The 27,810-nt window shown below is 48.5% G+C and overlaps 2 protein-coding genes across 6 annotated transcripts in view; one reads left to right on the top strand and one right to left on the bottom strand.

Moving 5' to 3' along the window:
- Positions 1–27,810, top strand: part of Pisd (phosphatidylserine decarboxylase) — a 114,911-nt gene that overhangs the window by 35,696 nt on the left and 51,405 nt on the right. For 2 of the 5 annotated variants that reach the window (XM_026408901.2, XM_077796035.1), the window contains exons 4-8: positions 19,470–19,706; positions 19,961–20,099; positions 20,331–20,477; positions 20,760–20,920; positions 21,632–22,818. In XM_026408901.2, the coding sequence (XP_026264686.1) occupies positions 19,470–19,706; positions 19,961–20,099; positions 20,331–20,477; positions 20,760–20,920; positions 21,632–21,856 (909 nt within the window). In that variant the 3' untranslated portion in view covers positions 21,857–22,818. Of the gene's footprint in view, positions 1–3,759; positions 3,885–8,224; positions 8,490–10,188; positions 10,355–19,469; positions 19,707–19,960; positions 20,100–20,330; positions 20,478–20,759; positions 20,921–21,631; positions 22,819–27,810 lie in introns of those variants that run through there. The other 3 variants (XM_077796036.1, XM_077796037.1, XM_077796038.1) reach the window with 3 other exon arrangements.
- Positions 22,955–27,810, bottom strand: part of Sfi1 (SFI1 centrin binding protein) — an 81,592-nt gene continuing 76,736 nt past the window's right edge. The window contains exons 26-34 of the mRNA XM_026408899.2: positions 27,621–27,695; positions 27,332–27,508; positions 27,000–27,259; positions 26,122–26,226; positions 25,772–25,961; positions 24,290–24,428; positions 24,111–24,189; positions 23,208–23,319; positions 22,955–23,127 (exon numbers count right to left, since the gene is read on the bottom strand). Coding sequence (XP_026264684.2) covers positions 23,023–23,127; positions 23,208–23,319; positions 24,111–24,189; positions 24,290–24,428; positions 25,772–25,961; positions 26,122–26,226; positions 27,000–27,259; positions 27,332–27,508; positions 27,621–27,695 — 1,242 coding nt within the window. The 3' untranslated portion in view covers positions 22,955–23,022. The remainder of the gene's footprint in view (positions 23,128–23,207; positions 23,320–24,110; positions 24,190–24,289; positions 24,429–25,771; positions 25,962–26,121; positions 26,227–26,999; positions 27,260–27,331; positions 27,509–27,620; positions 27,696–27,810) is intronic.

Below are 27,810 nucleotides of genomic sequence, written 5' to 3'. Positions count from 1 at the left end.
TTTATCTCCATATGTATATATTTGATTTTTCTCTGAAGTTTCTGAAAGTACATAACAGACTTTCTGAAAAAGTAAAGTACATTGTAGACATGAACCTCACTGCTAAATACTTTTAACATGCATCTGAGTGTGCAAACGAGGCAAAAATTTTAGTTGTTCATTTTTTTGGCATGGTTGTAGGGTTTTATGGGGAAGTCCTAGGCACTGGGAAAGCAGCTATGTAGATGACAAGCCTCAGTCAGCAAATAACTTGGCTGACTGACAACACTTACTCATGCATTAGACCTACTTCCTTATTTCTAGCCTCAGTTTAGAATAATAAAAAAGGGTATGCCTGGGTGCCTATAATCCTAGCTACTCATGAGGCTAAGGCAGGAATATGGCAAGTTTGAAGTCAGCTTTGGCAATTTAGTGAGACCTTGTCTCAAAATAAAATAAAAAGAGGGGCTAGCAATAAAATTTCAGTGATAGAATAATTGCTGCACATGACCCTGGATTTAATCCCCAGTACCTCAAAAAAAAAAAAAAAAAAGAAAAGAAAAGAAAGTATGCTGCAGTATTTTAGTTTAGTTAATGAAAAGGAGTAAAGACAGATCAGCCATCCATCTTAAGTAGTAAGATAAGATGCTGGGAAGTGCCTTGAAGGTCTCAAGGACATTCAAGGTGTGGGAAAGTAAACTTGCCAGGGAATTTTTGTGTTTTTTTTTTCCCCCCAGAAATTCATTTGTTAACTATTTTTGAAATCCAGTTCTCCTTCCAGTCCCCCACCTGGATCCCTATTGGCTTGAGCACAGAATACTCCTCTGTTCCATGGTGTATGTGACCATGAACAATATTGGACACGTTCTGCACATGTTAAATTTTATATAAATATTATAGCTTTATTATTCTCATCTGCTTTTAAAAAAAGCTGCTATTAACTCCTGCATACAGTTGTTAAATGAGAATATGTTTGTAAATACCTAGTCCTGCATAGGCAGAGAGTAGAGATTTTATAGGTCCATTTTACTTCATACCTGATAAGTGTTGAGAAAACATACACATTTAAATGGGCAGATAGTCAACCCCCAGTCAAGTGGTGCTATGGAAAGCTTTCTACTAGGCTTGCTCAGCCTAAAATCACTTTTTCTTTATCCCCCCGAAGGCCCCCTGAATGGGCCCTCAAGGAACTGCTGGAGGGGTTTTGTATAGGCCAGGAGACATCCTAGATGTTGTACAGTCTAGTGGGGCTGCCAGGAAACTGGAAGAGCATTGTGAAGGACCGGGATAATATTTATTCTTGTCTGGGCTCCTACCTGGAATCTGGGAGACTGATGACCTACCTTCCTGTGGCTCCTTGTTCTAGCCTCAGATACCATCACTAGTGTTCCTGGGAGGGCCTCTCCTGGTACCCAAGGAATGAGAATTAGCTGAGAGCACCTGCCAGTCCCTCAGCCACCTTTAGCCCCTGGCACAGGGCAATGAGTACAAAAATTAATCTAGCAGGGGCCTAGCAGAGAGTATCACCCCCTACCCCTCAACCCACCTTTCTTTTTTTTTTTTTTTTAAATATTTATTTTTTAGGTGTAGTTGGACACAGTGCCTTTATTTTATTTACTTATTTTTATGTGGTGCTGAGGATCGAACCCAGGGCCTCGCACATGCTAGGTGAGTGCTCTTACCACTGAGCTACAACCCCAGCCCCTCAACCCTGCCTTTCATTTGCATGTGCTGGCAACCAAATGGCCCTGGAGTTTGCAAAGCCCTCCAGTGGCGCTAGATGGCAGTCATGCTTAGAAGAGTCCAAGAGGGTGGAAAGAGTGGAAATTAGGGACTCAGTGGTCTCAAGGACCTTCAAGGTATGGGAAAGTAAACTTGCCAGGGAATTTTTGTGTTTTTTTGCCCCCAGAAATTCAATTGTTATCTATTGTTTGAAATCCATACGTTATTTCCCTACTGAAAAGATAGGTGGTGGGGGTCTAGTTGGAAAATGGGGAGGGCTGATCTCTGAGCAGCTTGGTAGGTTGGCTTATTGGTTTTCTAAATATCTTAGAGGCATAGACTGGTTGAAAAGGTACACTCATGGATACAGTACATCCCAGTTGGCTTTTCTACAGGGGAGAGACTGCTCAGCACAAAGAGTGTCAGTCATGCTCAGAGGTTTCAATCCACAGACCTTTTCCTTGTCTGACTTGGGCTTGGTTCCATTTTGTACATAGGGAACCTGAGCTTTCTGGCCTGCAAGTACTAGAGGATTTGGGGAGTCAGAATGGTCTTGTAGGATCTTTCCAGTCCTGGAATTTGGTTGTGCTTGGATCCTGTCAGTATCTTTCTGTGCCTAATTCCTTTTTATCCCATTTCATATGATATTTGCCTGGAGCTCAGAGGTGAGAAGGGCCCTGGGTCTCAGAAAATGTTGGTATTATATAGTGGAATCTGCTGTGGGCACAGGCCAGGGAAACAGGAGAGACAGCCTGTGTGTAAGGTATTTACCAGCTCTATACCAAAACCTCAAGCTCCTTAGGGCTAGAACTGTGTTATGCTCACCCTGCCTCCCAATTCCTATTGTTGCTTTGTAGATGCAGAATATTAAGGAGGTCCTTCTGAGTTTGACCCCCTGCATGTCTTTCCTACTTCTGCTGTAGCCCAGGTCTGTAGCTTATGCAGGACTTGGTCAGGTTGAATCTAGGTGAGGAGGACAGATAGGTGGAGTTATGTCTGTACACTGTCATTGTGTCCTGTTCCAGGCACCCTTGTCCCATCCATCCCGTCTCTCCACAAACCCTGTAGGTGTTCTCACCTTGTTGTGCACCTTAGTTGTTTTAGAAATGAAATTCTCAGTGGTCAAAAGGGGCTGGCGTTGTAGCCCACAGTGAAAATACCGAGTCCTGTCAGGCCATCTAGCCATTATTGAGATAGCTGCACAGACACAAATGAGACTAGTGTGGTTGAATGGTGATCTCCACAGACTTTCCCATCCCCTAAAAATTTTTAAGCTGGTTCATTCCATCTTGTGTCAGCTAAGTTCATGCTGGGTGTCCTGTGGATATGGGGGTAGTTGGTCTGCTGACACTGTGCTCTGCACACTAGGGTCCTCAGATCCATTGGGGTAGATGAACAACATCCCACAGATATACATCCCACCAGGGAAAAGCCCTGTGGGTCTTCTGAGCTGCCAGTGGGTGGACCTTTCTCAGACATCTCTATCCCTTTTTGGATCTGGGTGTTTTGTCCAGCAGGGGTGTGCAGGCCTGAAGGACTAGAGGAGAAGTAGGGACAGCTGTGGATCTTCAGGATCAGATGTGGGAAGAAATGGACTTTTACATTTTCTGCGGAACTTCCAGGGTTAGAAAGGGTGGCTGGAAGTGGCTTTCTGGTCAGTCAAGTGAAAAAGCTGATCCTCCATGAGGTCAGTATGTAGGATCTCTGCCTAGCGAGGTTGTGAGATAAGTGGTAAGGGAAGCAGCACGTTAGGAGGCCAACCGTAGGCTTAGGACAGAGTCTTCTGGGGCTAGGAGTTATCCTCTGGGGCCACCATCCCAGTCCCACCCTCTTAGGCCAACGTGAGAGGGAGCGTGAGAGGGAGTGATGACTGACTAGACAATGACTGACCGGACTCAGCAGGGCTGTGCCTCCTGCCCGCCTCTTCCCCTTCTCCCCAGGTTGCAGCTCCTCCTCTTAAAGGGGCCCATAGAACTCCTTGGGCCCTGGCTGAAACTTGGAGGGAGTGACGCTTTAACAGTGTCTGGTGTCACTCCTCTTGTGCCCGCCCCCTGACAGGCCAAGTAGCTGGAACTTGAGCCCCGCCCGCCGTGAGGCTTCTGAGTGGAGCTGGAGCCAGTCAGAGGCCAGAGCCTGGATGCCGGAGCATTGCCCACCTGCCGGTGAGCCCACAGGAGCTACAGGTGACTGCAGGTGACCAGCCCTGGAAGCCATAAGTGACTGGCAGCAGTGAGCAGTGTCTCAGGGAATTTTCCTACCCTGTCCTGACTAACTCTGATGACTGCTTCCTACCCGGGGTGGGAGTGCCCTTCTAGCACTTTCGGGGCTGCCAGTTGGCTCTAGTTGCTGTGAAAGATGGGGCCCCGTAGGCCTGAGGACCCCGTCCAGATAGTCTTGATCAAGTTGTGGCCTTTCCTGTCCCCCAGGCAGGTCACGGGGCCCAGGCTGCATGAGCTCACTTCCTCCACATCCTGTGTTATCTCCTGCCTGTAGCTGCAGGGTGGGTAGTAAGGGAAATGCTGGGAACTGTTTTCCAGTGCCTGGTGCCCTAGCATATTTCCTCAGTTCTGCCTCCTAGGGCTGGGGCACTGGGTACCTGAGGAAGAGGGAAGCTGCCCTGTTCCTCAGAAAGGCCCATAGGTGTTGAGGCTTGTCACTGTGTCACCATCCAAGGGCTAGAGAGAGGGTGTTGTGTTGCCTTTTTTCAGAGCCTTTTTCCTTACAGGTTCCTTAGGTGTTTCTTTTCTTTGGGAAATTAAAGAAGATCCCACTTCTACTCCTTCCCCTTCCTTGATCCCCCTGGGCCACTGACACTTATAACAGGTGCCTCTGGGCCCCTCTGTTTGCCCCCTCTTCTCTTGCTCTTGGCTTTCCAAAATGTCTCACCCTTTTGTCAAGGGAGAATACATTTTCCCATCCCCTATGCTTGTGAAGTTCTGTCCACATCTAGCCCTGAAATGTGAGGGAGGAGGGCGTGGCTACCTCACTGGACACAACTGCCAGATGAACTGGGGAAGAAGTGGTACCAGGCCTCCAGAGTAAGGGAGTGTACAGAAAGTAGATGGGTAGATATATGGTAGATAGGTCATTTGGAGCACTGGAGGTTTGTCCTGAGGCTTTAGGAAGGAATGACCCTAGCCCCAGGGAGATTTCCACCAGGGAGCAGGAGCCAGTTCTCAGGATGTCTCTGGCCAGAAGGCTGAAGCTGCAAAGCCCCATGTGGTCAGGGAGAGCTTTGGGAAGGTGGTTGACTGGCATTCCCATTCCCCTCACTGCCTGCCCTTCCAACCCAGGCTTCAAATTGGAATCCACCAAGGTCTGAGCTAACCAGGTCAGGAACAGCTGTGCACACCTAAATCACCCAGGTTCACACATGTGCACATTTCCACATAATGCCTATACTCTCCCATCCATGCCCACAGTAACTGATAACTGGCCTAGGCCATTCAGCCAGCTTCGGTTGGAATGTTCCATTCCACTAGGGAGTGGGGAGGCAGTGAGGTGATAGTGCTGCTCAGGTATATGCCCTCAGGATAGTATGTCCTCCACCTACTCCCACATGGTTGTATTAATCATGCTTCCTATCCCTTTTGGGCTTCCCTTTCTGAACTGCTCTAAGCCCCTGCTTGCCCTTTATCAACGTTTGACCTCCTAGAGTGCAGATTTGCCTTTCAGGAGCTACAGTCGAACTATCAAGAAGCCTGGGAACAAGGGTAGGAGTGAGGGCTTCTGAGCAGTTGTTCTAGTCCATGGTTGCAGCTGTGCTGTGAATCTCAAGGGAAGTAGGTGAAAGATACTTTCCTTCCCATTTCTGAGATGAAGAAACTGAGACCCAGAGAGCACTTGTGACTTGTCCTGCTTTCTGCAGCTCTTGGGGTGAATTTGGGGGCAGGGGGCAGGCAGGATTACACTGACCAGATTGTGGCCTACCACAAAGCCCTCTGAGTTCTCACATTCTAGGTGACTGGCCTTTAGGCCATATAATACCTTTAAAAGTTCCACTCATCACAGTCAGAAACTCACCTCCACAGAAAAGTGCTTGACTCTCAAAAGGGAGGGAAGGTGTCAGCACTTCCCTATCTCAGGGCTCCTTCCTTGCGCAGTTCCTCATCTAGGGTCTGAGCACTCAGGGGCCAGGGAGGGTGAAATCTCTGGCTTGGGGCCCAAAGGTTGTTCCAGGTAGAGGGCAAGTGGGACTCTTAAATGGGGAGCTGGAAACACTGCTGGCCAAAAAGTTGCTCTGCTTTGGGAAGTGGGAAGGCAGTAATAATTTGGAAAGACAGTACCTGTTTGTTGGGGGACAAATAAGTTTATTCTGCTCCCTTTGGGAACTTTCAGATGAAGGAACTCTAATACCCTGGTCTGAGTGTACCATTTTAGAAGAAGAAGTAGAATAGTGATAAAGATAAGGACCTTCTGCCTGTCCCTTCCCTGGTGGTGGGCCAGTGCAGATTTGGTGTCTGGATTCTAAGGCAGCTTTTAGAGTCCCTACAGGGAAGAATGTCTCTCCTCATGCTGTTCTCCTTGAGCTTCCTCCTCTGTAGCAAGAGGAACCTGGGCCTGCCCCACTTCAGTGTGCCATCCAGCCTGACCAGACTCCTGGCTTTGTAGGTCTCCAGTCTAAAGTATCCTGGAAGGAAGGCCTGACTGGTCCTCCAGAGCTGTAGAGAATGAAATGGAAGGTTCCCACAGGAGTCAGAACTTGTGGACTTTGACCAGGTTTAATTTTCATGCTTGTGCCTTTCTGACACATTCTGTGCTGTCATGGTTAGGATACCATATGATAGGTCAGTGAGGGAAAACTTGGCAGGAGGCTGAGACTTCTGGGTCTTCTCCTTTTCTCCCATCCCACAAGATTACACTTGCCTCCCCATGAATCCTGGGTGTGCTCAGCTCCTCTGCTCCTAGTCTGTACTTTATAGAGCAGGGAAAGAGCCACCTCTGTAGATCTAGGTACCAGTCTCATGCCAACTGCCCATCCTCTCCTTGGGCCTGTTTCCCTGTCCAGTTTGAAGCCTGTGGGCCAGGGAGGATACTTGTGTGCCCAGTTCCATGGCAGAATAGTTGAAGTGACTTTACCATTGTGGATGGGAATGTTATTGGGAGGCTCACATGAGCCTGAGACAGAAACAGGATGTCCATGGAACCCTGGGCCTGGTGCTTAGGACAAGATGGGGCTCCCAGGTTTGTGTTGATCTGGTGCTAGCATCTCTCCAAGGAGGAGGCTCAGGTACACTGTTTGCTGGGTGAGGCCTGGCCCAGCCTACAGTAAGCTGTCCTTCCCACTCAAGAGTGGGTCTGGGAGAGAAAGGCACCTTTGGAGAGGGGGTGAGATTGGACCAGGCCTCGCCATTTGTTTTATCAGGAGGAGAAACCCATTCTATGTCCAGACCTTAGTTGCCTTGTTGTTCCACCTCCCAGAGGACACTAGCTTACCAGAGGCTTTTGTGGGCAGGTGTCAGGGATGGAATTTTTATGTGTCTGGCTGAGGTGGGTTTGTTAGGGCAGCACATGTTCATCCTTGTGTGGATAGGGTGACACCTGAGTTGGGGCCTTTCCTCTTTAAGTGTTACAGTGTGTTGGCCATGCCAGCTGGCCCTTGCTTGGGTCTATTCTCTGCTTTAGGCAGGAGCTCTTGAGGCCTGCATTCTTCCATTCAAAGATGGTGACAGGAGCCTGTTTCCTTCCAGGGCTGTGGTTGAGACTGGAGCTGAAAAGATGTGGGTTCCCAGTCAGCCCATGTCAGCCCATGTCAGCCCACCTCGGACTACCTCCCTGGGACTTTGAGCACCTTGATTGCCCTGAGCTGAGATGGCAACAGCTGTGGAATGTTTGTTCTTCTAGTCCTGTTATCTGTGTAGTGGGAAGGGTTTTCTCAGGTGAGGTATGTCCTGCAGATAGTCAGGGAGGGGCCTGGCCAAAGTGCTTTTCTGAAGCAAAGATGGAAAAAGCAGAGTGGTATGGGCTTCAGTCCTGGCCACTTTCCAGCCCCAGGTTGGTTTTCCCTGAAGCCCACCCAGGTACACAGTTTTTGAGGAGGCTTGGATAGGGTCACAGCCAGGTATGGGGGCTCTGAGACTAAGAAGGGTGAGGAGATAGCCAGAGCAGACTCACGCTTAGGTTGTTACCATGGTGCTTTGTCTGCTTGCCTGATCCTCTTGCTCCTCAGACGCTACTTTGTAACCTGAATCAAAAATGGGTCAGGTCCTGGTGAGGGAGGAGACTCTGCCTTGAGCTCGGGGCTCAGATTCCCACCTGTACTCTTGGGGCCTAGAAGCCCTGGCAGCCTCCGGTCCCCTGTCTGCCATGGTTCACTGGAGCATGAAGCCCCAGGGCCTTGCATACATGCTGCCCTCCTGGCAGAGCTAAGGGAGTGGGTGAGCTGGGCAGACTGGCTTAGCCCAAGGCAGGAGGGACCAGACAGGTGGCCATACCCTGTGGGACTGAGTGGGCTGAGTGCAGGGGCTTCTGCTCTGGGCAGAAGCCTGAGCAGGTGTGACAAGTGCTTGTCTGTTTGCAATAGCTCTGACCCTCTAACCTGTGCTCTGTGAGCCACCGAGACTGAACCAAGTGGCGAAGCTACACCACCAGCCAGCAGTGCCCCTGGAGCAGTGACAGCACAGGAGATTCTCTGGCGTGGGGGGAAGGGGAGGAAGGAGGAAAAACAAAGGCGAGTGAACGAGCAAGCGAGCGAGCGCGGAGAGCCTTGCACCGCCCTCCCTGTGCCTGCCCACGATGTGTCAGTCAGAGGCGCGGCGAGGACCAGAGCTCCGAGCAGCAGCGAAATGGTGAGATGCTGTCCAACGCGTCCTAACCCCACTGTTCCCCGCCACAACCTCCGGAAGGTCAGAGTTCATGTCCAACGGCCCCGAAGTGGAGGTGGCAGCAGGGGGCCCCGGGGCCAGCCCCCACAGCTGGAGGGACCCAGCGAGGGGGGCCTGAGCGCACTGAGTAAGAGAGCTCGCTTCAGGTACCTGCGGTTAGGGTTGCAAGGAGAGCTCAGAGGTGGGTGGGGTGGGGGTGGGGATCAGTCACCTGGCTTTGGAACTAGTGTCTTGGTCTTTATTCAGAGATGCCTGAGAGAAGGGGCTTTCCTGTAGCTCTTCCAGGATTGGTCTCTGCTCTTCTGCAGTGAGCAGGGCGGGGGAACCCTGTGGGAGAGCAGTGATTTGTTTGTCTTTGCTTGGCCCCTTCTACCTCCCTAGACTTTTAAAAAGCATAATGGAAAAAACTGTCCACAGTGGAATGGGAGAGAGAGAGAAAGCAGGGCATCAGGTGAGCTGTGGGGATACAGTTGCCTGCAGAGACTGGAGCCCTGCCTTCTATCATCTCTGATTGAACTAAGGGGCCTTCCCCTTGGCTTAGGTCTCCATTTGTCCTGCTCTTATTCTCAGCTGAGACACCTCTTTGTTCTTGGTTTGCTTAGCACCTGGGTGACAGAGAATGCAGCTTCTCTTGGAGAGTACACAGTCAGAGATGGCAACCTTAGATTGTCTATTGAATGCAGTCCTTTTGCAGATGAGGAAACCAAGGCCTGGGATTATTTTGAGTGGGTAGCAGTGTGGTCTCCTGATAGCTACACTGCAGCCTCAGAAGTATTTTCCGGGGCCTAGGTATGTGACAAAGGGACTTCGTTGCAACTAAGGAGATCAGGGTTCTGGTGGAAGAGCCCATTCCAGCCACTGCAACCCCTGCAAAGCTGAGCCTGTGCCAAATTTGTGCTGGTGGTACACTGGGGAGTGTGTATGTACCAGCTCAGATTTGCTGAAAGGAGGAACCTGTATCTTGTGTGTGGCTCTAGTAGGAAGGTGGCTTGAGAGCTTGGGGTGAGGTTCTCCCTATAAAGCTGTATATGGGTTTTGGAGAACCTAACCTGCTGGAGAAAGACTATGCAGGCTGATGGAGCTACAACTTTAGATCTTGGCTGGCCCAGTCCTTTCAATTTACCAGATAAGGAAACAAGAGGCCTGGAGCCATGAAGAGATTTTTCCCAGGTCCTGTAATGGGCAAAAGACTCATGAACAGTCACCTAGATGACCAGGTCAAAGCACTATGCACTGCTATGCTGATTAACTCTGTCCTTCTGGTCCTTGTGTGGGCAGAGCTGTGCCTGAGTCCCATGCTTATTGGCCATGGGAAGCTGGCAAATATGAGGCAGGCCTTGTACCTCCCTTCCCCATTTTTGCCCCAAAGGTTCTTTCTGGAGCCATTTCCAATTTCAGATACTCAATCTTCTCAGATACCCAGGAATTGGGTCTAACCCTCCTCCATCCTATAGCTTCCCAATCCTAGTCCTCAGCTAGCTGTCAGGTGGGAAAGACTGGGAAATATGTCTGTTATACGGTGGTATCCAGGTCCCCAAGGGGATACTGCAGTGCTTATTGGACTCTGGTGCTCCATGGAGAGGCAGTGATCAAGGCGGGGGGGTCGTTCCTGGGTCCCTCTGAGACCCCAGCTTCTGACTCTGCATGGACATGTGCCCTGCAGGTTGCACTTCCCCCAGCTGGCCCTGCGAAGGAGGCTAGGCCAGCTGAGCTGCATGTCCAGACCTGCTTTGAAACTGCGCTCCTGGCCCTTGACTGTTCTCTACTACCTCCTGCCCTTTGGTGCTCTCAGGCCACTCAGCCGGGTGGGATGGAGGCCTGTGAGCAGGGTAAGTGTGCACAGGCCTCTGTGGCCCAACCCCTACCCCTAGGCAGGCCTGAGGTTGGGGTACAAGAGAAAACAAGGGGACCGGTTGTCAGAAGTAGAGGCATGGCTGTACCCTTTGGGGGTATGGTATGGGAAATTTCGTAGGGAAGACAAAGGCAACTTTTGAGAAGGCCAGGTTAACCAGTGGCCATGTGTACTGTAGTAAGGTGACTGAACACTCATTGTCCACTGCCTGCTATCCTTGCTTGCCTCACTGGTGCTATTAGGGAGCTCTGGTTCTGGGCAGTCAGAAATTAGCGTCTCTGACTTTCAAGCTTATAAGCAATTTTTAGGAAGAATCCAGATAAATTTCTGGATATCAGAGGGTAGTTCAGGAAGGCTGGAGCCTGTTTGGGCCCATTAGTGGGAGGACACACTTGAAGGCTGTGCAAGTCAAGTGCCTGCCCTGCACAGGACTCTTTAATGGGTACCTGGAGGGCTCTCTTGCTTCCTGGCAGACCAGCCCCAAGGAGGAGTCCCTGTTCCTGGGCCATTGATAACTTGGGGGTGGGCATCATGAAAATTTGAGGGTGTTGCAGTACACTGGACATTAGACCAGGCTCCAACCTGTTCCTGAGAATAGCCTGGCATTACAGCAACCCAGGGTCAGGCATTACAACCATTACAACCTAGTCACTCCAGGTGGCTAGGCATCACTTGGAAGGGGAAAGAATAATGCTCAGGGAACTAGTAATTCACTACTTCATAAAGGTATTAAAAGTTGGTAAAACTGATTTTTACACCTTAGGAAGTTGCTGCCTGGTTGCATCCAGATAAGTAGTAGCAGCAGTCAGAAGCAGTTTCCCCTGGGGCAGTGGCCCCTTAGGTTTAGTGGCCCTGCAGGAGGGCTCTGGGGCCCCATTGTGTGGGACTGGCTCCAAAAAGTGATTCCCCTCTGCCTCCTGGGAGACCACAGGTAGGCAGCTCTGTGGACTTGCCGCAAACTGCCCGGCCCCGGGCCGGCTGAGTCCCGCTCCTGCTGCCGAGCACTGCCTGCGGCACCCCTGCTGAGCGATCCCCTGCTGAGCTGTCAGTGCACGCGGGCTTGCAATCTTGCAACCCGGTTGGGCACAAAAACACAAGCCAGTCAAACTGAGACAAAGTTTTATTTAGAGAGAGGCCGTGTGCGTTCCCTAACAGGTGGGTCCGCCACGTGTGTGTCTACCTGAGCCGGGGGGTTTCCACTTCCCCCGGAACACCCTCCTACCATCCTTTTCCAACCAATGGGAACTCTCCCATTACAAGAGTGACATGAGTAACCTGAGTCCTGAAATTGGGCCCAGCTGGACAGCATGAGTCCAATTACCATATGAATGTGAATTGCTGGCTAGCAGTCAATAAAATCCAAAGGTGCCTGTATCAATATTTTTGCTGTGGCTCCTAACATCTGCCCCCTACTGTTTAAATAAACAACAGGCAAATGTGGCTAGGGACCGTGCCTGTTAGGTATGTCCAATTCACATATGGTTCTTACCCGTCATGGGAAAACTGACCTTATTGCGTCAGTCTCCTGGCTTAGGTTGATACCACTGTAACCGAATCATACCCGTCACTGACTACCGGTCCAGTATATAGCCATACCTGTGTAATAGGCCTATGCACCAGTGGGGGGGTGAGGTTCTTGCCTCACCTCTGTTGGCCCCCAAATTTAACCTTGGTGCCAGTGGGGGGGTGAGGTTCTTGCCTCACCTCTGTTGGCCCCCAAATTTAGACCATCACTAGCAGAAGGGAGAAAGACGCAGAATTGCCACGACACCAAGCCAATTGAAGGCTCCTATGGAAACACTGGTGACACATCGGCTAAGATATTTAGCACTACCAGTTCGCTGTATCAACAAATAGAACACAATGCATACAGGTGATACATAGTCCAGACAAGTTGTGTAAGCAGTTCAAAGTGGAGGAGTCTATCAATATGTCCATTTCCTCCCAAGGTAAATTAAGTCCTTGATTGAGCAGTTCAAATTGGAGGAGTCTATCAATATGTCCATTTCCTCCCAAATTAAATTAAGTCCTTGATTGAGCAGTCTTATTGAGTTATTTTGATTGATGTATCAATTTATATAGTTTATAGTGATAGCTATCATAAAAGTTGTAGTTTGGTCTTAGTCTTCACCGGCACTGGGATGGAGATGGGAATTATGGCCATGTTGCTAAAGAGACATTATCCTGAACAGAATTATGAAATATAATGAAAAGGAAAGGTGAAAGTAAACAAACATATCTGTTAACCACCTTTAAAAACAAAATTTAATAACAGCTGTTTACCTAAAGTAAATTAAACCATATAAGTCACGTGACTAAATTTTTTTTTTTTTTTTTTGAATACTTGTATCTATATATACATGAGCGCTCCTTATAAATGAAATATGGACATACACACATACAACACAAAACAGCATACATAACATAGAACATATAAGACAATAGTAAATAAAGGCCTTGTAGCTATAGCTAGGTGAAATCTCCATTGCAATGTTTAAAAACTTTACAGTTAAAAAAAATAAATAAATAAATAAAACACAGTCAAAAAAATAAAACTGATCAGAAAAACATTAACCTAGGTTTGTATGAGCTTAAAAAATAAGGTAAAATAAAATAAAATAAAATAGAACTTTATGATGTGGGAAAAATGCAAATAATAAAATAGATATTGAAAAAGGCACCGTGGTAAATCACTGTCGCAGATGCAAGAATAGCCAGGCTGGAACTCTGGATATCAGCTGTTATGGATTTGAGTCAAATCATCTTCTTTTTCTGTAGAAATTGTTTTAGTTAATCTCTCTGGAATCCAAATTGGTTGCTGTTCCTCCTGTGGAAAAACACAGACGGAGCCCCGACTCCAGACTATTACTGGGTCCGGACCTTTCCATTGTCCTGTTAGAATATCTTTCCAAAGTACCTTAGGCTTATGTACATTTTTCGGATACATATGTCTTTCCGCAGCACTAAGTCCTGATGAATCCAAATTTAGAAAGTTTAGAGTAAAAAGGGTTATTTTAAGTTTATCTTTGGGGGATATATACCCCTTACTAATTCCCTCCCTTTGCTTTAATAAGTACATTTTTATAGTTTGATGAGCTCTTTCAACTATGCCTTGTCCCTGTGGGTTGTATGGGATTCCTGTTATATGAGTAATGCCAAATGATGAGCAAAATTGTTTAAAAGACTTGGAGATGTAACCAGGACCATTATCGGTTTTTAATTGTTTAGGAACACCCACAGTGGCAAAATTTTGTAAGCAATGAGCTATAACATCTTTAGTTTTTTCTCCGGGATGAAGGGAGCCCATCAAAAATCCAGAAGAAGTATCAACTGTAACATGTAAATATTTTAATTTTCCAAATTCTGGCAAGTGTGTGACGTCCATCTGCCAAATATGGTTAGGTATCAGTCCTCTAGGATTGACTCCAAGATTAACTTGTGGCAAAAATGTCACACAATTTTGACATTGTTTTATTATATGTCTGGCTTGTTCTTTAGTTATTTTAAAACGTTTTTGTAAAGTATTAGCATTGACATGGAACCTTTTATGAAAATTTATAGCTTCTTCTATTGTGGAGAAAATATGTATGTCATGTGTAGATTTATCTGCTAGTTCATTACCCAAACTAAGGGCTCCAGGCAATCCTGTATGTGCTCTGATATGTCCTATAAAGAATGGATCCTTTCTATCCCAGATTAGACTTTGTATAGCAGAGAACAAAGAGAAAACAGTAGAGGAAGGAGAAATCCTACCAGCATCTTCAAGAGATACGATAGCATTAACTACATACTGACTATCAGAAAATAAATTAAATGTAGAATCTTTGAACATCATAAAAGCTTGCAATACTGCATTGAGCTCTACCTTTTGAGCTGATTGTTTGGGTACTAAAAATGTAAAAGTTTGATCAGGAGTAACTACTGCTGCTGTACCATTATTTGACCCATCAGTGAATATATTTGGAGCATTTATGATAGGGGTTTTTCTTGTCATTTTTGGAAAAACTACAGGATGCTTAGACCAAAAGGACAACAAAGGATTAGATGGCAAGTGATTATCAAATGCAACACTAGATTTACACATGATTATTGCCCAAGTATTTAACTCATTAGCTAACTCATCAATTTGATCCATAGTATATGGAGTAATAATTTTATTGGGAGAAATCCCAAACACTCCTTTTGCTGCTTTTATTCCTTTGAGTATTAATTGCCCTACAGCCTCAGGATATCTAGTAAGAATAGTATTAGGAGAATAAGATAAATGTATCCATAATAATGGACCTTCTTGCCAAAATACCCCTGTAGGAATATTTTTTGTCGGTAATACAATAAATAATAAAGGCAAACTTATATCAATTCTATCCAAATGCATATTTTCCATATATGTTTCAATGATTTTTAATGCCTTTCTAGCTTCAGGCGTTAACATGCGGGGTGAATTTGGATCTGATGGACCTTTTAAAATATCAAATAAAGGTCCTAATTCTCCTGTTGGTATGCCTAGATAAGGCCTTATCCAATTTATATCTCCCAATAACTTTTGAAAGTCATTAAGTGATTTGAGTTGATCTACTCGTATTTGAATTTTTGGTGGACGGACCATGGTTGAGGATAATAGAACTCCTAAATAATTAATTGGAAGATTTAATTGTACTTTATCTATTGCTATTTCTAGATTATAATTTTTTAATAAGTTTGTAAGCGTGGCATAACATTCTAGCAATGTGTTTTTATCTTTATGTGCCATTAACACATCATCCATATAGTGAAATATCTGTAGTTCAGGGTTTTGATTTCTAAGTGGCTGGATTGCTTTATCAACATAAATTTGGCACAAAGTTGGGCTGTTAGCCATCCCTTGAGGGAGTACTTTCCATTCATATCTCTGATCAGGACCTTCATGATTCAGTGCAGGGATAGTAAATGCAAAATGTGGACTATCCTCGGGGTGAATTGGAATTGAGAAGAAACAATCCTTAATATCTATAGCTAGAACATGCCACGTTTTTGGTAAAGCAGACAGTTGGGGAATCCCTGATTGAGCAGGTCCCATAATAACCATCTCATTATTAATGGCTCTTAAATCTTGTAATAATCTCCATTTACCAGATTTCTTTTTAATAACAAAAATGGGAGTATTATGGGGAGATACGGAAGGTTGTATATGTCCTTCCGCTAATTGCTGTTTGACCAGATCATGGGCTACTTGTATCTTTTCTTTAGTTAGGGGCCACTGAGGAACCCACACTGGTCTTTCTGATTTCCAAGTAATTTTGATTGTCTCAGTGGCCCTTTTTGAAAACCCAATCCATGTTTATCTATCTCTTGATCTACTTGAATTGGTGCTGTTATATCTTGTTCTTGATCTCTTAATCTCTTTTCTTTTTTAAAGCCTTGTTTTGCCCTAGTAGTGGGCGCGTTAGGATTGACGTTATTTGTTAATGTCAATCCTAATTGATCTAGGACGTCTCGTCCCCATAAATTTATGGGGAGATGGTCCAATACATAGGGCTGTATAGTTCCTTCACATCCTTCAGGATCCCTCCAATCTAATACCATTGCACTTCTATGGGGATTAGTTGCCACTCCTAGGCCTCTAAGCGTTTGGGTCGCTTGCTGTAATGGCCAATGCTTAGGCCATTCCTGGCGAGATATGATGCTGAGGTCAGCGCCTGTGTCCAGCAGTCCATTAAAATCATGCCCTTGAATATTTAATTTTAGCATAGGGCGAGAATCTAAATTTAAAGATAGCATAGCCCAATCTACACCTGTGGAGCCTAATCCCTTGGAACCTCTTTCTACATTACAACTGGAAAATTTATCATGTAGGCTTGGTATTATTAATAACTGTGCTATTCTATCTCCTGATGAAATTACTGATATACCTCTTGGAGAACTAGCTATGATTTTTATTTCACCCTCATAATCGGGATCAATTACCCCAGGACTTATCATAAGTCCTTTAAGTGTAGAAGAACTGCGTCCTAATAATAAGCCTACTGTTCCCTGGGGAAGAGGTCCTTTTACTCCTGTGGGAATGATTTGAACTCCCATCTCTGGAGTTAATACTGCTCTGGCAGAGGCACAGATGTCCAACCCTGCGCTCCCTCTAGTCTGTCTGATGAGGGATCTGATGGATAATGCGTCCTGGGCACCACCTTGATGGTGCTGCTGGGTTCCTCCATTGCCCCGTATATTTGTGGTTTTGGGCCCCGGGGCATTGGGCCCTCCAATTCGTTTTTTGACAACGGGGCCTGATGCCTTTCTCCACGATATCGTGGGTAGACACTTGGTCTTTGTCCATTTTTTGATAACGGAATACCCTCTATGGTGGTTTGAGAATGGCATTCATTAGCCCAATGTCTTCCTCTATGGCATCGTGGGCAAATACCCGGGATTCTACTCTTTTGATACCTAGCTTTGTTAAACCCTCCTCCTATGGGGCAATTTCTTTTAAAATGCCCTTCTTGATTGCAATTATAGCATGTTTTTGGCTTGGTACTTAAAGCCTGTTTTACTTCAGCTGCCATGACTTGTCCTTGTTCATTAATGTCTCTACATAATTTAATATATGTGTTTAAATCTTCCTGTTTCCACGGTCTAATGACCTCTTTGCAGCAACGATTTGCTTGATCGTAAGCCAGCTGTTTTATAAATGGCATTGCCTGTTCTGTATTTTCAAATGTCTCAGAGGCTGCTTCAATAAGTCTAGCTACAAAGTCAGCGTAGGGCTCATTAACTCCTTGTATTATCTTAGATAGTTGACCTTGAAAATCCCCTTGTCCCTTCAAAGTTTTCCATGCCTTAATTGCATTTATAGCGATCTGAGCGTATACGCCAGGATCATATCTGAGCTGATGCATCTGCTCTTGAAAATCTTCTTTTCCCAGTAACATCTTCAGGTCTCGTTCAGGGTAACCTGCTTCTGCATTTCGCCTAGCTGTCTCCTTGCAAAATTCTTCATTGGCAATTTTCCATAATAAATACTGTCCTCTATTTAGCACAGAATTACACACGTTAGCCCAATCTGCTGGTGTTAAATTCCAGCCGGTAATAGATTCGACCATACTGACTGTGAAGGGAGCGGCCGGGCCGTAGGCTGCTACAGCTTCCTTTAATTGCTTTATTATTTTGAAATCTAAGGCACGGTAAACTCGTTCTTTTTCTTCTCCCTGCTCAACTACAGGGCATGCTAGTTTTTGGGGTCCTGCCTCAGGATTCCGTTCATCATCTATGGAGGCAGGTAAAGCTGTTGGTTGAACTATGCCCTCTGGTGGTGGAACGGAGTTAGTAGCAGCCTCCCTATCTGATGACCGTTTTTTCCCTGAGCTTGCCTTGTTCAAATTTTCTTCTATCTGACTAGCTTGAGAGACCTTTTGTTTTGCTTGACCTAATATGTTTTCTGCCATGGCCTGGACCTCTAACAATTTACTTAACAGTTTTTCGGTTTGTTTTTTACTAGATTCTAATCTACTATAAAGGTAACGTAACCCAATAAGATAGGATAGAAGAAAGCCAAAACAGAATGAAACAGAAACGGAGAGGAGGAAAATGATTATGTCAATTTTCTCTCTCTCAGGGCCGAATAACTTCAAACCTTGAGCTAGCCATTTATCCCAACTGGTCTGGAAAAATTGTAAGGCTAGAGAGCCTGAAATAAGAGCAGAATAAATCAAAACAGAAATACCCATTCTGTCGCCTTTCCTTAGGGGCGAGCGATATTACTCACCTTTAAGTTTTGGGCGTTCCCAGTACAGGGCCACCAAAATGCCGCAAACTGCCCGGCCCCGGGCCGGCTGAGTCCCGCTCCTGCTGCCGAGCACTGCCTGCGGCACCCCTGCTGAGCGATCCCCTGCTGAGCTGTCAGTGCACGCGGGCTTGCAATCTTGCAACCCGGTTGGGCACAAAAACACAAGCCAGTCAAACTGAGACAAAGTTTTATTTAGAGAGAGGCCGTGTGCGTTCCCTAACAGGTGGGTCCGCCACGTGTGTGTCTACCTGAGCCGGGGGGTTTCCACTTCCCCCGGAACACCCTCCTACCATCCTTTTCCAACCAATGGGAACTCTCCCATTACAAGAGTGACATGAGTAACCTGAGTCCTGAAATTGGGCCCAGCTGGACAGCATGAGTCCAATTACCATATGAATGTGAATTGCTGGCTAGCAGTCAATAAAATCCAAAGGTGCCTGTATCAATATTTTTGCTGTGGCTCCTAACATGGACTGGCTTAGGCACAGAATGCTTCTGATGCAAGGTCTGCCGTCAGGCCCAGTGGAGCCCAGCAGGACAGGCCATCTTGAGTGCTGGCTAGGCCTGAAGGGCATCTCGGGACACTATGATATTGATATAGTACATGCATCTGAAAATGTCCTCTTTTCCTTTTAAGAAAGAGGATATACACTTTGGGCTATAGATCTGTCTGTGCTTCTGGGAATCTTTTACTCCTTTCTCAAGTGGTCTGCAGTGTAGGCAATGACCCCAGCCAAAGTCAAATGCCTATTGCCTCCTGCCAGTCTTCTCCAGACTATTACCAGGATTCCTATCTCCCATTTTCTCTTCCTTTCCTGTTTTTTGGGGATGGGGTACTGGAGATTGAACCTAAGGGTGCTTAACTGCTGAGCCACGTCCCTGCCAGCCCTTTTTATTTTGAGATTGGATCTAAGTTGTTTAGGGCATCTCTTAAGTTGCTGAAGCTGGCTTCAAACTTAGGACCCTCCTGCCTCAGCATCCAGAGTTACTGGGATTATAGGCATGAGCCATCCACTCCTGGCACCACCTCTCACTTTTAAGAAGTGAGACTATGTGGACCAGTCTACTTTTCTGGGACGAAGACAGTTACTCTTTGACCTGTGCAAAGTGATTAAAGTGACCTGAGCTCTGTACATCCTGTCTTCAGTCTGTGAGAATATTTGACAAGTGCAGTCTGGTTCCTAGTGACACAGCCACATCATAACAATCAGCCCCAGGCAACTAGGCCTCCCTAGGTAGCCTCTGTTGGTTCAAGTTCTCTCCTGTGGTTGGGGGATGATGACAGTACTAGGGCTTTTTGGAGTATGGTCAACTCAGCCCCCTACCCTGTGGCCTGCAGGTGGCCCTGTACAAGTCAGTGCCAACACGTTTGCTGTCACGGGCCTGGGGTCGCCTCAACCAGGTGGAGCTGCCGCACTGGCTGCGCAGGCCTGTCTATAGCCTGTACATCTGGACCTTCGGGGTGAACATGAAGGAGGCTGCTGTGGAGGACTTGCACCACTACCGCAACCTCAGTGAATTCTTCCGGCGCAAGCTGAAGCCACAGGCCCGGCCTGTCTCTGGGCTGCACAGTGTGGTGAGGTTTAACTCATACCTCCTCCTCCTCCTTTAGGAAATGGTATCTATATCTATGGAAACCAGGTGCAGCAGCCCCCACTGGCTGTGGCCTCTGTGTGGCTTTCCCAGACTCTGTCCCACCTGCCGTATAAAGTTTATTTGTCCTGCATATCCAGAGGGTGGAGCTATGGGTGTTTGACACAAGATGAGGTGGGTGTCAACTAGGGGGAGCACTCTCCCCTTCCAGCAGCAAACCTCTCCTGGTCCCTCCAGATCAGCCCATCGGATGGGAAGATCCTCAACTTCGGGCAGGTGAAGAACTGTGAGGTGGAGCAGGTGAAGGGGGTCACTTATTCCTTGGAGTCATTCCTGGGCCCTCGCACCTACATGGAAGACCTGCCTTTCCCACCAGGTGGGTTACTGCACTGTTGGGGCTGGAGCAGACACCAGAGGCTAAGGAAAGGCTTGGGAGACTGTGGGGTGGGCATGCTGGCACATTGGATCAGGAATCCCTCTGACCAAAGCCTTGAGGCTCTTGGAGTCCATGTCCAGGCTGCACATAGGCTGTGCTGGATTCTCATGAGCTGGGTGGCACCTGGAGCTGGTATTAGAGCCTGACCCTCTTTTCTGCCCTACCCCACAGCCTCTTCATGTGACTCCTTCAGGAACCAGCTGGTTACCCGGGAAGGGAATGAACTCTACCACTGTGTCATATACCTGGCCCCTGGGGACTACCACTGCTTCCACTCCCCCACTGACTGGACTGTCTCCCATCGGCGCCACTTCCCAGGTAGACACAGGACTGGCCTTTGGGTTGGAGCTGCCTCTGTGGGCTTCATGCTGAGGTCTTCACTTTCTTAATGTTAGGGGACTAGGCTCCAGGCTGGGGTTATCTAGACCAGGGGTTAAACACTTAAGGTTGGCTGGGTATGGGCAGGGGACTTTGGAAAACCGGTCTGCATTTGGAATGACATCAGGGCAACAGGCCCATTAGTCCCTTTGGGTCTCAGGCCATCCTGGGGTAGACATACCAGGCTCTGGGGAAGGACTATCATGTTCCCTATCCCCACAGGCTCCCTGATGTCAGTGAACCCTGGCATGGCTCGATGGATCAAAGAGCTCTTCTGCCATAACGAACGGGTAGTTTTGACAGGAGACTGGAAACATGGCTTCTTCTCGCTGACAGCTGTGGGGGCCACCAACGTGGGCTCCATTCGCATCTACTTTGACAGGGTAAGCAGAGCCCAGGCCATGCCAAAGTCCACAGGCTGCACTTCTTGAATTCACTTGCTCCATCTGCTGTGCAGCCAGATCCACTGGGCCTGTAAATTTTAGGAGGGCCTTACTTGTACGAGAGCTAAAACCAGGCCTGGCTATACTGAGCATCCACTCTGAGGGGCATCCCTATCAGTTAAGACCTCCTTCTCTCCTTCCCTCCCACCCACTTTGCTGCCACTCATTCCTCTGGAAGTGGCTGGGGAGGAGAGAGGAAATTAACCTTTCTGCCTGGCCCTTTACTTTTACTGGGAACCATGGTTGAAGTGTGAGGAAGGAACAGGAATGAGTCATGCCAACTGAGGGTTGAGCATGTAGGCAGAGCTGGCCTGAATGAAGAAAGAATTTGGTGCCCACCTGCCCAGGGCTTGCCTTTTTGGGTGTGCCCGACTCCCCACCACTGGCTGCTGACCTTGTACCATTCCAACTGGGAGAAAAGTCAGATCTGATTTCTCCATGTCCCTCTTAGCCACAGTTCATAGCAGGTGCCAGGACTTTGGTGTGATCTGGTTGGACTAAGCTCCCCAACCCCGAGATATTGTCCCCATCACCCTTCTTGAACTGGGCTGGATGGTGGTGAGAATGAGCAACAGGATTCCAAACACAGGCAGGAGTGGTACCCCTTGCTTCTGGGCCCCCTTCAATCCCTGCTCCATTACTCCTCCCCAGGACCTGCACACAAACAGCCCAAGGTACAGCAAGGGGTCCTACAACGACTTCAGCTTTGTGACGCACACCAACAAAGAGGGAGTCCCCATGCGCAAGGGTGAGCATCTGGGCGAATTCAACTTGGGCTCCACCATTGTGCTCATCTTCGAGGCCCCCAAGGACTTCAATTTCAGGCTGAAAGCAGGGCAGAAGATCCGTTTTGGGGAGGCATTGGGCTCCCTCTAGGTCTTCCTTCTGCCTACAACTGCCAATGCATCTAAGGGAACTAAGGGTCTTTTATAGAAGCCCCCAGGGGTGTCTAGGCAAGGGAATCACCTCAGGTGTGTGTGGGAAGGTCGATCCAGTAGAACCTGGATGATTTGCTACTGCCTGTCCCAGAGGTGCAGACAAAAGATTCTGAATCCTCACGAGGCAGCCAGAACCAGTCATGCCTGCGACCTACACTTCAGAGAGAAAAAGTATAGGTGTGGATAACCTCACAATCACATTTGGATCTTTTTTAAATGTTGTATAAACTGGAGATTCTTCTCTCCTGGTTGGTCTTGGATATTGTTAGGCGATGCTAAGTGCGAACATGCCCTCTAACCTCCCCATAACTGGAGAGTTTTGTTGGACCCTTTGGCTTTTTCTGGTCTTGTGCCTCTTGTCCCTTTACCTCCCATAGTGCACAGAATGAGCTGCCTCTTTGGCTAGGATTGTGGACCCTCCCTCCCTCCCAGAGCAGGCCACACAGACTTCATGACAACTACTTTCTGTTCCCAAAATTGCCTCACCCAGCTTGATGGAAAAGCAAAATCTTTCTTTGCATTTGGGGCTTGACTGCATTGCTCTGGAATCTTGCCAGGATCTTCTGAGGATGGTAACTATGACACGGACCTTTGTAGGCCCTGAGGAATGACCTTCCAGAGCTTCCTTGCAGCAGGCAAGGCCAGTTACTGTCCCACCTGGTGGCTAGGCTGAATGGGGCAGGCAGGAGGGGTAGAAGCCTAGTTTGAGCTGGCATCACTGTTTCCAGATCCAGCTCTACATGAAGTATGGGAAATTGCTGTTGTTCCAAGGACTGTGTCGGAGGCTAAAAGTGTATGGTGGGTCAGTACTAGAAAACCTGTCCCAGGTGACAGGTATGTAGGCCTTGAGCAGTGGTGGGGACAGTCAGGTTACCTGTTGATCCTGTGAATTTCTCCTCCAGGGGAAGTCATTGAATTTTTTCAACTGTATCAGTAGCACAGTATTTTTGTATGAAAAGTGGGAGACTTCTGAACAGTAATTCATTTAATTGCAAGACATTTTGAAATAAAAAGCTTAAAAACTCATTGTAGCTTTGCATTGTTCCTGGAGGCGGCTTGAGGCCTCCCCTGCAGCAGGGCTCCTGTCTTCCTGGGGTGAGCCCACTAGCACAGAGCCTGCCGCAGGGCCTGGATGCGCTCAACGCAGGTATTGATGTGTTGGCGCTGGGCCTGGAGCTCCTTGTCCAGCTGCTGGATCTGTAGTTCTATCTGGGGGTAGGGAGAAAGAGGCCCAGCTGAGAGGGAGCACAGTCTGGGGGACTGTCCCTGGAGATGGTCTAGGGTCTCACCTCTTCTAGTTCTTTCTGCACTCGTTGCTCTTCATCCTGGTCCTCAGGCCTGGGCTCTTCCTGGCTCAGCTCCAGCCACCTACGCAGGCTACTTGCTTGTCGCTGGCAGGACCTGATGGGGACACCCTGCCCGCTTGGGTCTTTTTTCTCTTGGGTTCTGGAGATTGAACCCAGGGGTACTCTACCAACTGAGCTACCTTTTTTTTTTTGGAGACGGGGTCTCACTATTGGTGTGACACCGACGCTGGCCTCAAACTTGTAACCCTCCTGCCTCAGCCTCCCAAATAGCTGGGATTACAAGAGTGCACCACCACTCTTGGCTCGAGTTTGGATTCTTGGCAGTCTTCTGATGTGAGGATGGGTTGGAGGGAGAAACTTCTGGAAAGGCTCCCTTCTCTGAGCTGCAGGCCCTGGCTTGGGAGGCCAACACTTTTTTTCTCTCCCAGCCTTCTATGACCTTCCATGACCTTCTATAGCAAACAGCAACTCTTCCTATTCCTCTTTCCCAGTGATGAGCTATGAACAAGGGGACCAGTCTGTTTTCCTCACATTTCTTAAACTGCTGCATATTGACAATCCCCAAACCATTATGGGCAGATGAGACCCAGGCCTACCCGTCCTCTGATACCTTATCAGCTTTACAATCACATCCCCCTAGAGAAGAAAGCCAGAACCCAACCAGGACCTGTGTCCCACAGCAAGGCCATCTTGGGTTTTCCCAAGCAGGACTAATTGGGGGAAATGTGCTACAGCGAGACACGTTCCTGGTAACACACACTGGTTTGGCCCCTACCACACATTTGTGGGTCCTGGCATCTGGCTGGCAGGAAATGGAACCTTCTGCCTTCCCAGGCCACACCTTTTCTTAAGGACAGGTCCAAGGGTACATCCCCCAGGCCTCACCAAAGGTTCTGTTTGGTGTTCTGGTAGTGCTGTAATTGCTGCTGGATCCCTTCCAGTTCAGTCTCAAGGTTGTTGTGGCCTGTGACAACAGAATGAGCTTTCCATCTTCTCTCTGGGACCACGACAGGTGGCCACTCCAAGGTGAGTGCCCATAGCCCTGGCAGGCCCCTGGTACTCACCTGCACTTCCAGAACCAAGCCCAGGCCCAGCCTTGATGCCTGTGAAGTCCCCAGGCAGGAGCAGATGGGAATCAGGGCCACTGGCCAGAGATGGGGGACCCTGGGGCTTAAGCCCAGTGTTGGTGGGCTGTTTTAACACCTGTAAAGGAAAGGAGGATGCTGACAGTAAATCCTCTTCTCCCTGTCTCACTCACTACCTGCTGCCCACTCTACCCCACGGGAGTCAGGGTGCCTAGGCCCTGTCCCTTTCCCTGCCTGCTGGACCTGACATAATTGGTCAACCTCCACACCTTTACAGTGCCACCCCCCTGCATGAGAAGCTTCTTAGCACTATCAGCAGCAGACATTTCAAGCCTGGCTTGGCCTTCTATCCCCACCTTGCTCTGAACTTCTGACCTTGCTAAACTTGGATTTCAGTAACAACAGTGGTTACAGGCAATTGTTCTCCCTGTTTCACCCACACCTGCCTCTACTCTCTCCCATGAAGAGTAGAAGAGTAGACATGCACCTTCTATCATTGCCAGTCATGGAAGACCACCCTCTGAACCGCCCCCACCCCCAGCCACAGGGTTGTGACACACCACAGGGTTGTGACACACAAGAAGTGGCTCTATCCCCACCCTGCGCCTTTTGGGCACCAGCTTCTTGGGTGGCCTGACCCTGAGACTGTCACTTCTACTATACCCTCTGGTGCTCTCAGTCCTAGCTACTTGTGTCAAGGTTCTCTACATAAGCCTTCTGCCCCACTCTATGCTCTCTCAGTGGTTCCCAGGGTTCACCTTCAACCTCTGCTGAGGACTTCCAATCTAGATTTCAGTCCCTGACCTCTTTCCCGAAGGCCAGACAATCTAGCTTTCTCTCAAATTTGACAGGGTAAAAAGGGACTCTTGGTGCTTCACCTGAAACCAAGCCCCATCCTATTTTTCTTCTTTTAGAACTCATCCCTCCCCTAGTTAACTCAGGCCAGAAACCTATATCATCCTCCCCTCCCTTCTCACATCCACCAAAGCAGGTCCTGTCTAGACCCACATTTTCATCCCCACAGTGTTTGGCCTCAGCATCCAGGCCACTGCAACCTGGATCACATAGCTCCTAGTAGCCCAAATACATAGCACCAAAAGGAACCCAGGTTAAAAAAACTTCTTCCTCTTCCCAAATTCCAAACTTTCCAGTATGACCAGCCTGACCCATAGGATCTGTGGTCACTCTATGGGTCTGTACACAAGATTCTTTTGGTTGTCCTGTTGTGAGAACAGAAGCTTCTGAAGAATAGGGACCTTGGCAGGCTATTGGCTGCTGTATTCCTTGGATCTGAAGTACAGAGGTACCAACATTTGGTAAATAAATGGAACCTCCCCATGTCCTTCCATACCAGCGTGTTCCAAAAACAACAAATACAGCTGTAGCTATAGCACAAGGGCACCAGGAAGAGAACCAAAGACTAGACCAAAGAATGGGAGGATGGTCTGGTGGTGGACTCACCCTGGTCAATGCTTCCACCCGATAGGGCATGAAGGGGGAAGGAGGCAGTAGTTGTTCTGGACTGGGACTTGCCACAGTGGGAAGCTTTGAGCAAGGGGCACAAGGCAGGACCCCAGGAAGGAAAGGCCTCATCAGGGAAGGGTGTGCAGGCTGAGCCCCATCTTGGCACTGTTCCTGAGACTTCTCAGGCCTAAGCAGAGAGAAGACAGGAAGCTGATAAGGCCATGGAATCTTTCTTAGTTTCTCTGAAGATCAGGAAGGAGAGGGGGCTACCTAACATAGGACCTCCAAAACACAGGCCCCAGATGAAGGTGTAGCTGCTCTGAGTGGCCCATAACCACATAACGTACCCTTGCCCCCTGAGGGGGACACACCCCCAAGATCTCTGGCTCTGCATGGGCTCCAGCAAGAAGTGTGGGCGTCGGGGTTGCTTCCTCCCCAAGCGGGCAGTATGGCTGGAAAGAAACATGGGTCTGTACCTTGGGCAAATGGGGGCTGCCAGGGGTCTGAGGTCTCAGGGGGAGGGGGAACCAACCTCTCCAGTGTTACAGGGGAGACTGAAGGTTACATAAGACAAGGCTCTGGCCTGAGGTCAGTAAGTATGTGTGGTGACCCTGGGCCTGATAAAATTCTGTATTTTCTATGAATCCCCATGCTTCGTGCTTCACCTGCACTTCTTTTGGCTTGTGCAGGAATTCTGGTGTCATGGGTGCTCTTCCACATCATAGGAGGTATAGCCTCTGACACTGAGGCTGTCAGTGTGGAGCAGAGAAGAAGGCAGAGCAGAGATGCACTCCACCTACTCAAGATCAAGGCTCTTAGGTAGCACTGGTCACTCTGGGAGATGACAACTGCCTTAGGAGCAGTGTAGGTATAGGGTTTGGGGATACCATCCAGGGAAATGGCCAAGGGGCAGGTGCCAGTCACAAAAAAGGGTTTCTGATGGAACCAATTTCCCCACTATAAAAGAGGGGAGATTAGCAGGCCTGGTACCAGGGGAAGGGACACCCATTTATTGAGGGAAAAAAGAAGGGTCTAGAAGCCTCTGTTTTCTCTCCCATGCTCTGGGAGGGATGGGATCATGATGGAAGGGAGGGGAGCTCAGCTACGACAAGGTCATTACTGGCTCATCCCTTACCCTCCCAGGGCCCAGTTTCCTCCCTCCTGTACATCCCAGCTTTTGCTCAAGGTAGACATGAGAAGGAAGAGGTATGGGTAGGACACTCACAGCTCCAGGAGGTGGGGCTCCCTGACAGCCAGCGGTAGGCTGCCCAGGACTCCCTGAGGTTGAGGAGTTGGCGGCCTCTTCGTCTCCAGGAAGGTATCCCCAGCCCCAATAGCAATGTGATCAAGAGGGGAACCCTCAAAAGTCACTCTCCTGCTGGTTATGATGGGCACAGGAGGTCGAGACTCCTTGCCCGAGGCCAGGGCCTTCTGTTTCCAGAGCTCAGCACAGTGGCAGACTGCACGGTGAAGACTGTGAGCTGCCTGCAACACAGCTTCTCATTAGTTTCTACTGTCCCCTCTCCACTGTTCAGAAGAAGGGAGCCCTACACCTACCTGGACCTGCTGCTGGGCTTGCAGCTGCTGCCGGGAGGCCTTCATGCTGGCTGTGAAACGCAGGAGCCGTGTGGCACCCTCTTGGAGGAGCTGCTGGTGGTAGGCCTGTACTGCCCGCTCTAGCCGCACCTTCTTCCTCCTCCTTTCCAGCACAAAGCCCAGCCATGCAGCCCAAGTCTTCAGGGAGGGCAACAGGTGAGGACCAGGCCTCCCTCTTAGGGCTCTCCCATGACCCAGGCAACTTCCCCCCACCCATGGCAGGAATGGCAATATGAAGAACCCCAGTTACCTTTGCCTGTAGGGAGAAGGACCAGAACCATAGGGCTCGTGCTGTACTTTGCTGTTCCTGTCTCCTGGCCACCAGCTATGGTCCAGAAAAACTGGGTTATTCAAAGGGGCCACTCTGACCACATGGCCCTGCTTTCACTTTGCCTTGCTCATCACTGTGTAACCAAGGCTTCCACCAGGAAGAGCCCAAC

This window comes from Urocitellus parryii, chromosome 3 (genome assembly GCF_045843805.1).
Source record: "Urocitellus parryii isolate mUroPar1 chromosome 3, mUroPar1.hap1, whole genome shotgun sequence".
Classification (NCBI taxonomy): Eukaryota; Metazoa; Chordata; class Mammalia; order Rodentia; family Sciuridae; genus Urocitellus; species Urocitellus parryii.
The sequence above is the reverse complement of the archived record's forward strand: the minus strand, read 5'-3'. Positions and strand labels throughout refer to the sequence as shown.